This window comes from Triticum dicoccoides, chromosome 6A (genome assembly GCF_002162155.2).
Source record: "Triticum dicoccoides isolate Atlit2015 ecotype Zavitan chromosome 6A, WEW_v2.0, whole genome shotgun sequence".
NCBI classification, from domain to species: Eukaryota; Viridiplantae; Streptophyta; class Magnoliopsida; order Poales; family Poaceae; genus Triticum; species Triticum dicoccoides.
In genome coordinates this window covers 389,708,728-389,718,125 of record NC_041390.1, presented here as the reverse complement: position 1 = coordinate 389,718,125, position 9,398 = coordinate 389,708,728, and the positions used below count along the sequence as shown (strand labels likewise).

At 48.1% G+C, this 9,398-nt stretch overlaps 1 protein-coding gene across 2 annotated transcripts; it reads left to right on the top strand.

The window, feature by feature from the left end:
- The first annotated feature begins 617 nt into the window (after positions 1-617).
- Positions 618-5,296, top strand: LOC119316980 (zinc finger BED domain-containing protein RICESLEEPER 2-like). 2 transcript variants are annotated; one of them, XM_037591369.1, is made up of 5 exons: positions 618-919; positions 2,025-2,251; positions 2,373-2,477; positions 2,635-2,942; positions 4,961-5,296. In XM_037591369.1, coding segments are annotated over exons 2-5 (447 nt in total). In that variant the 5' UTR covers positions 618-919; positions 2,025-2,218; the 3' UTR covers positions 4,962-5,296. The 2 variants fall into 2 exon arrangements, with proteins under 2 accessions (XP_037447266.1, XP_037447265.1); XM_037591368.1 differs by having other exon boundaries at positions 2,635-4,875.
- The last annotated feature ends 4,102 nt before the right edge of the window (positions 5,297-9,398 follow it).

Genomic DNA, 9,398 nt, shown 5'->3' with positions numbered 1-9,398 from the left:
TAATTGCTCTCTAAACTCATCGATGATTTTTCTCCTTCTTCAAAGGTTTTTCTCATATGAGTTATCAAGAGACAATAATCATTATATGTTGCATCATTTTCTCCTTATTATTTTTCCCACTGGGTTTAAAGGAGTTTTAGCAACATATTTGCACTATTCTCCTCATATTTTTCCCACAGGGTTTTGGAGGAGACATTCAAGATTATTCAAAGAATTTGTCAAGATGATGGATGTACCAAAGAAGAGGCGTTGTACAAGGGGGAGTGTTAAGAATAAAATAGTTGCTTATTAATGAAGCTAATTAGGATTAAGTTAATTGTTAGATATGTTGCTTGGTTCTCAAGCAACCATGTACTTCCTTGGCTCTCAAGGCAACTATGTAATTTCTTGGCTCTCAAGTAATTATGTGTTTACTTGACCGCCAAGCACCATGTGTACTTTCGTCTGGGTATAAATACCCCACTTCTATCATCAATAAAGACTGATGGATCATTTTTCATTCAAACTCTCTCATTCTTTACTTTTCACTCAAAATAAAAACGCTTTATTGGGAGCCCGTTAGACCAGAAAGAAATTAAGTGGGCTAGCCCCTTTAGCCCACTGGGATCCCACTTTACCCTATTAGCCCATCCCGAAGACAGAGGAGGCGCTGCAGGGCAGGCGCACTCATGCCGCCGCCGCTTGATGGCCGACGCCGCCGCATCACCGTCCCCTCCCTTGCAGCTTCTTGCCGTCCCAATCAACACTCGTCGATCCCCTCGACCCCGGCCGGACGGGATGGTCAGGTCGCCGGCAACCCCCACCCCGACCCCCAGGTCGCCGGCTGCCCCAAACCCGACCTCCAGCTCGCCGGCTGCCCCAAACCCGATCTCCAGCTCGGCGGCTGCCCCAAACCAGACCCCCAGCTCGGCGGCTGCAGGTAATCCACCAGATTCATTCAGATGCTTGATTTCCTTTCCATGTATTTACTGAAATTAATTTTTCCCCCTTTTGTTTCTGTTGGAAATGTACTGATTCTAGTGAAAAGAAAAAGTGTAGTCTGTAACTCACAAGTTGTGATAGTTGTAGCCTTGTAGGATTCCATCAATCACGCAAGTTCTTTCCTTACCATTGAATGGAAGAAAAGATGTAGTCTGCATGCTCATTACTACATATTTGAAGGCCATCATATTACCTTCTAATAATGCAGTGGTATATATCAATGTTCCACTTGATTCAGCCCTTGTAGGATGTTGTTGGGTGGTATAGCCCTGCAGTTTTGCTGTGCTCAAAAGATTTGATATACAGAATGCTGAATCTGAATCTCTTTTCTTGAAGAACAATGTGCCGGGACTAATGGGACTCTGGGATGATTGATCATCTCTTTCCGATATGCTAATTATTGAATCTTAAGATGTACTCCAGAATCCAGCCCTTCTTGAATCTAGTAGAATCCAGCCCTTGTTCAGGACCTGTTTTTTTGTTAAACAATTTTAGAACCTGGCCCTTTGGTTCAGCCCTTTTCGAGGACCCCAACCACACACTTCTAATTGATATATTTTGAAAAGTATTGGTTGTCAAAACTATAAAAGTTTGACTGGTGTTATAATATCATTCTTGTAAAGACTAGCTGGAGTACTGATAAGATGTCGTTTTATTACTAGCCTCTGTTTCAGAATAGGCGACATTCTATAATACATACATTCAGATTTCTACTCCGTATATCTTTTGACTGCTAAGCAATGTTTTGTTATTTAGTTGTTACACATAAAGATACCATTAAATTCAAAATTGTTCCACAATGTATATGTTTGTAACCATCTACTTAGATGCTGGGTTTAGCTCTACACTGTTGCTATTCTCATAAGATCTGGCAGTATGCACAATGCTGAATCTGAATCTCTAGAATGTGCTGAGATTGATACGAGAACCTACTGATAAAGTGATAATCAAGTGCCATAGGAGTAATCAGTAATACAGCAAGTTCTTTCTTTCTTATTCTGCTGTACCTTTTAATAATGTTACTTGGTTGTGAAAATTTTCAGATCTTGAGGAGCACAAGGGTACTGGTGAGCTCTTGCGTGCCATAAAAATTGAGAAGGCTAATGGCCCGGATCTTGAGGAGCACAAGGCTGCTAGTGAGCTCCATGTGGAACCACCAAAGTGCAAGAAAAGGAAGCGAAGTAGGTAGAGTAGCAGCGAGCTTCATGCAGAACACCAACAAACAAACAAAGTCGTCATGAAGCCGCCGACGTCCAAGAAAAAGAGGAAGGTAAAATTATCACACTACTTTATCATGAAGCCGTCGAAGTTCAAGAAATAGACATAAAGTCATTATGTCTATTTTACTGTTTAGCAATACTTATTAGACAACAACAATTTTTTTCTCTCAGGCAAGTGAAGGAATGTGCACTAATCCACCGGCACCGTTGCTTGGACCTTTGGCCGTTGACATGGATAAGCAGGCACCACCATTAAAGAAGAAAAGGCTTAATAAGGTGAATTTCAATTGCGAATGATTATATCTGAATCAAATTGCCCTTCTCAAGCTTATTTGTCTACCCTTTTCTTGTTTCTAGAAAGATATTTCAGTTGCAACAACTATCAGATTGACTCTTTCTCAAGCTTATTGTGTATGCTTTTCTTGTTTCCCAGAGAGATGCTGCAACTATACCATCATCCGGATCTTTGCCCATTGACAAGGATAGGCAGCAATCACCTCGATCTTTGCCTGTTGACAAGGATAAGCAGCCTTTCTTGTTTCCCAGAGAGATGCTGCAACTATACCATCATCCGGATCTTTGCCCATTGACAAGGATAGGCAGCCATCACCTCGATCTTTGCCTGTTGACAAGGATAAGCAGCCTTCACCTGGATCTTTGCCCCTTGACAATAATAAGCAGCCATCATCTGGATCTTTGCTCGTTGACAAGAATAAGCATCCATCACTATCCAAAAAAGTGGTAAGGTCTCCAGTCCTTAACAATGTCGTAGTTTCATTCTTAGCAAGAAGAGAAAAAAAGGCTAAGTCACTAGAGAGCTCTCCAACGTCACAGCCTTCACTGCTAGCTCTGTCACCCAAAGTAGCAAACCTTGGTTCACGCAGACCACGAAAATTAAAATCAAAAATTTGGAATGAGGCAGAGCCAATCTATGTTGATGGAATGCTTGCACATGGTCGTTGCATTTATTGCAACAAACTCTTTTCTGCCTCAAAAAAGTCAGGTACAAGTCACATCGGTAAACATTTGGTGATATGTGAAGAAAAAGCTAAAATGGATGGTATGGTTGCCAAGATACGAACTGATAGTGCAATTGATCCAGAGTGGAAGTTTGACCAAGGGCGTGCACGTAGAGCACTGACAAAGTTGATTGTGCAACATGAATTACCTTTCACTTTTGTTGAATATCCTGGCTTTAGATCCTTTGTTAAGACGTTGAATCCATGGTTCAACGTGGTATGCAGAGAAACAATTAAACATGATTGCATTGATGCATATGATAGACACAAAAAAGAAATTCAAGCACTTTTTAGCAATCTAAGTTCTCGAGTATCATTAATGGGTGACATGTGGATGTCCAATCAGAAGCTGGGTTATTTATGCATAATTGCCCACTTTATTGATGGCTCATGGACTCTACAAAACAGAATAATCACATTTTGCCTCTTGGAAACTCCACACAACGCTCATAACATGTTTGACATGGTGCAAAAGAGCTTGAGAGATTGGAATATTGAAGACAAAATCTTTAGCTTTACCCTGGACAATGCACCAGTTAATACCTCGATGGTTGGCCACTTGAGAAAAAAATTGGCAGATAGGTATCTTGTGCATCATAGTGGAAAATTATTGCATGTTAGATGTGCTGCACATGTACTGAATCTAGTGGTGCAAGATGGGCTCGACGCAATGGCGTCAGTTGTCGATAGAATCAGAGAATCAGTGCAGTATGTCAAGAGTTCGCAAGGCAGAATGGAGAAATTCAATGCGATGATCGCGCGGGTGGGACTTGCTTGTAAAAACCATCCTTCCCTAGATGTGCCTACCCGATGGAATTCAACGTACCTAATGCTTGAATCATCATTGCCGTTCAGAGAAGCGTTCGAAGCCTTGAAAGAAACTGACAAAGATTATAAATCTGATCCTTCAGCTAGTGAATGGGAGATGGCCGAAGCTATTTGCCATCTTTTGGGCGCCTTTTACACAGCCACAAAGAAAATCTCGGGTAGGACGTATCCCACCTCTCACATGTACTTCTATGAGGTCTGGAATGTGAAGCAGATAATGGAGAAAGAAGTTGTAAGTGAAAATCCTACCATTGTTGCCATGGTGAAAGAGATGGAGGAGAAATGGATGAAATATTTTGAGTCGTTCTTAACAAGTTGTCTGCCGGTGATATTTGATCCGAGGTACAAATATGAATATGTTCACTTCCGATTGACCGCAACTTTTGGTGGTGGCGCTGAGAAATATCTTACCAAGGTGAATAGTGCGATGAAGATCCTATTTGCTGAATATGCATCTGAATATGAAAACACTTCTGATGAAGGTGATGAGGTTGCAGAGGAGGATGGTGAGGGCACTCTTGATGACTGGGATAAGCATTTGAGATTGAAAAGATCCCACAACTCAAATGAGCTACAACGATATCTTGAAGAAGACCTGTTTCCTTGCCGACAGAAATTGGATATCTTAAAGTGGTGGGAGATTCACTCCCCAAAGTATCCAGTGCTTGTGGCTATAGCACGGGACATATTGGCAGTGTTTGCGTCTACAATGCCTGCAGAGGCTGCATTCAGCAATGCTGGAAGGATCATCACTGCTCAAAGAAGTAGTTTGACCCCTAGTACTGTTGAGACGCTGATGTGCCTCGAGGATTGGTTTCGAGCAGCTGGTAATATGTTTTTAATTATTTTTCTGTACTTTATTTAATACCTTCAATGTTGAATGTTTCATTTTGAATGCCTTCAATATTGCAGATCGCCAAAAGGTGGAACCAACAGTTGGAGACCGTGTGGATGATCAAGATGATGCTGGAACAACCTAGGTAATTCTGATACTAGCACGCTGCACTTCAGTACAATCATCCTTTGTTGTCCTGGGGGTAATTTTTTAACTCATTAGGACATGGATGATTACTGATCTTTCATTGTATTGACGTGAAGTATTAGTTGAGGTTGCAATACATTTGTGCTTTGGACTGGAAGCACAAAGAAACCGTTTATTCATGTCTCTTGTACCTTATAATTCTCTTGAACCTGTGAGGTTGCTGGACTGTAAATGCTTTTCTTTCTTATGGCACTGTAACTATCTCATTTATTTTGTTCATCTATACGCCCAGTTGGTCTTTTGCATGTGCTGAATAGTGCTGCCAAAATAGATACATGAAACAGTCTGATGGCCGGCTGCTAGCTGCACCACAATCGGCCGACTTCTCATAGTCTCCAGATATCGTGATAATGCCCTTGGTCCCTGGCATCTTCATCTTGAGGTAGGTATAGTGTGGCACCGCCATGAACTTGGCTAGAGCCGACCGGCCTAGGAGTACATGATAAGGGCTCTCGAGGTCCACCACCTCAAACCAAATCGCCTCACGGCGGAAGTGATCTTTGTCTCCAAAAATTACATCTATCTTGACATTGCCGATTGGTGAGCAGGACAGGCCGGGCACAATACCATGGAAAACAGTCAGGCTGGGCTGGAGCTGCCTCTCTTTAATGCATAACTTTTCCATGGTATCGCGGTATAGGATGTTGATGCTGCTGCTGCCATCTATCAGAATTCGGGAGAAACGAGCAGCTCGCCTCTCCATTGCAAAGGTGGCATCCAGCACCAGAGCATAAGAACCCGGAGAGGGCATTACCTCTGGGTGGTTAGCACGGCTCCAACTGATGGGCTTCTCGGACCAATGCATGAATTCTGGAGCACTTGAAGCAACGGCGTTCACCTCTCGGTGCTGCTGAAGCCGAGTGCGCCGATCGTTAGCCACACTGGTGAAGACGACGTAGGCTCCATGTTCTTCGGGGTAATCATCTTGAATGGCGCCGACTGTTGGTCGGGTCGCTGACTGCTGGGGAGGAGGCGGCGGCGGGCCAACAGGCGGAGGGGGCAGCAGTCCTTCGCCCTTGGAGATCCGGGTGAGCCAGTAGCACTTCCGGGAGGTGTGATTGGACGGCTTCGCGCCGCTGTGGAACTTGCGGGGAGCATCAATGGTCTGCTCGTAGGAGAAAGCGGGCATCCAAGCAGGCTTGCCGCCCTTCTGGCGCTTGGGGTCGGGTTGTCCTTCAGGCTGCTGGTCTTCGACTGTCGCCACCTATCGGCTAGCGGAAGCCAGCTGCGTGGCCTTGAGCTTGTTTGCCGTTCGGCTGCTGCCGCCGACTGTTGTCGGCAGCTGGCATCCTAGGAACCGAAGGAAGCACCTTCCCGGAAGTGTCCACTCGGAGCTCCGACTTCATGGAGGAGTCGGCAGTGGCCTACTTGTTTACTATGATCAGCAGTTCGCCGAGCGTAGCCGGCTCGTCGCAGAGCAGTCGGTGTTTGAGCAAGGTGCCCTCTCGGCACCCGGCAGTGAAGTACTCGGTCGCCTGGACCTCATGCACCCCTTTACAGGAGTTGCGCAGTTCAGCCCACTGCGCCAGGTAGTCGCGGGTGGACTCATCCGGGCCTTGAACGCACAGCGATAGCTGGCGGGGCTTGGGCGGCCGTTTGTAGGTGCTGGTGAAGTTGCGGATGAACACTTCGGTGAAATGCACCCAACTGTTGACGCTGTAGGGCTTGAGGCTGTTAAGCCACGTCCGGGCCGTGCCCTAGAGCATGAGCGGGATGTACTTCACGGCAACGCGCTTGTTGCCGTTTGCTATGCTGACGCCTGTGGAGTAGTCCACCAGCCAATCCTCCGGCTTCACAGAGCTGTTGTACTTGGGCGTGTCTCTTGGGAGCGAGAACCCTTTGGGGAAGGGCTCGTCGCGAATGCGGGGGCTGAAGCAAGGCGGGCCCATCGCGTCTTCTTCTTCCAGTGCCAGGCGGTCAATCCGGTGGCGGGCGTCATTCTCTCTGACTCCCTCTCGGCGGCCTAGCCAGTCGTCGAGCATCGGGTGGTCAACACACAGCGGGGAAGAGCGCCTCTCCCTTCGAGGAGGCGAAGGAGCCGGATAGTCGCCCTGTTGTTCCATCACTCGTGGGCGGCCATCTTGGCCACGCTCGATGTTGATGCGTGTCCGGCTGCGGCTGGCAGCCGGCTTCTTGTCTCGTCTGTCACGGACGCCACCTGTCGGCGTCCGAGAAAAGTCACGCCATGCTCTTAGCGAAGGGGCGGGTTCGCCACCCGTTGGTCGGGCTCTTCTGCACGGCAACCGGCCTCTTGCAGGGTGGCAGCCACGTCGATAAGCTTCTGAACGCGCTCCGTCATGTAGCGACGCTCATCGCCCTCCAGGTGGTCCAACTCATCTATTTCCACCTGGGCAGCGCGTATGTTCTCCATGGGCGTGGCGTAGACAGGACGGTCTACTCCAAACATGGTGGCGACGGCACCGCCTTGCTGTCGGACCGTGCCCACGCGGTTGGGCCCGTTAGCAGTCGGCGTGCCGCCAACAGCACGGTCGACCTCGCACTGGAAAGCCTCGGAGAGAAGTCTCATGATAGTCAGCTTCTTGGCATTTTCAACGAGCAAGACGCGGCAGGTGTCGGTGTCAAAACCGGCAGATCTCGGGTAGGGGGTCCCGAACTGTGCGTCCAAGGCGGATGGTAATAGGAGGCAGGGGACACGATGTTTTACCCAGGTTCGGGCCCTCTTGATGGAGGTAAAACCCTACGTCCTGCTTGATTATTCTTGATAATATGAGTAGTACAAGAGTTGATCTACCACGAGATCAGAGAGGCTAAACCCTAGAAGCTAGCCTATGGTATGATTGTATGTTGTCCTACGGACTAAAACCCTCCGGTTTATATAGACACCGGAGGAGGCTAAGGTTACACAAGGTCTGTTACAAAGGAGGAGATATGCATATCCGTATTGCGTAGCTTGCCTTCCACGCCAAGTAGAGTCCCATCCGGACACGGGACGAAGTCTTCAATCTCGTATCTTCATAGTCCAATAGTCCGGCCAAAGGATATAGTCCGGCTGTCCGGCCCCTCTGCCCGAAGACCCCGCAAACGCTCTCCTGACGGAGATGCGGACTCTGGCTCCTTATGAGGTGCCGGAGAAGACCAAGAAGGCCAAGGGAACCCGAAAGAGTTCCCGGCGCCAGGTGGTATCGGACTCATCGTCCGATAACTTCGAGGCGCACTTCTCCCGTGAAAACGAGGAGAAGGAAGACGAAGACTCTCCCCCTCCAGCCGGGGGAGACAAGAAAAGGAAGGCCGCCTCAACCAGGGAGGCCGAAGGGTCCAAGAAGGGAAGGACTCTCCTTCCGGACTATTCCACCACCGCCGCCGACGACAAAGACGAGTGGCTGCTCAGGGCCAAGCCCCTGGAAAAGTCGTAAGTATTCGTATACCAGAGTAACTCATAGCATACTTTTGTTGCACTACTTCTCCTAACGTCGAATATGATTCTGCAGTTCGCCCCAAGCCCGTATCGACGTATCATCGTAGGACGGTTCCTTGGGCTCGTCAGACATGGATAGTGATACACTTCCAACCGCCACCTCTCCTTGCCCTACGGACAATGTCGAGGTATTGTCTCAAGGGGCACCGAGCCGGGGGGAGATAGTCCCGGAGGCGCCTCAAGGCGACCTTCCGGACTCCAAGAGCCAAGGGAGCAAGGCTCCTAGGGGCTCCAAGTTCGGCCTGCAGCCGGACACCGCGCCGGAACCTCCAGTGGTTCCGGACTCGAGCAGGTGGCCCCTTCCAAGAGGGGCAAACCGTCCGTGCCGGTGGCCTCTGTACATCCAGAGGCACCGGACGAACTGCTGGGAGCGCTTCACGGCGCTTCCGTCGACGAAGAGTACCGCACTATTATGAGTGCGGTGATCAAGAAGGTTCGGTCCGCCAAGAGCGGACTGACTGAAGCCTGTACCAGCCTTCTAACAGGCTTTGATGTAAGTATTTAAAATATAGGAAAAATATTACCGCATAGACAGTAGCCCCTGATGCTCTATTTGGTGTTCACAAAGAAAAACCGAATAGAGGATCGAATAATATCTGCAGGAGTCTAATATAAGTATGTCTGTATGCGTATGCAGGCTTCGCTGGTGACCTCTGCCGCACTGACTGCGGAGGTCGCTGCACTGAAGCAGGAATTCGAGCGGTCCGAGGAAGAGCTCGGCCTTGCCAAGAGGCAGCTCGAGGAGAACAAGGGTAAGTAATACCTTGTCTATATAAAAAGAAAATGTGGTTGCGAACTGACAGGATCATCATGAATGTGCCAGGGGCCACGACCGAAGTGGCAACCCTGAAGCAAGCATTGTCCGAGGCCGA

What these genes read in the sequence shown, in the direction of transcription:
- LOC119316980 (XM_037591368.1), top strand. Translation starts at nt 3,144, where the DNA reads ATGCTTGCACATGGTCGTTGCATTTATTGCAACAAACTCTTTTCTGCC. An exon ending in GGATTGGTTTCGAGCAGCTG is followed by an intron (nt 4,876 to 4,960) that starts GTAATATGTTTT and finishes TCAATATTGCAG; the next exon opens with ATCGCCAAAAGGTGGAACCA.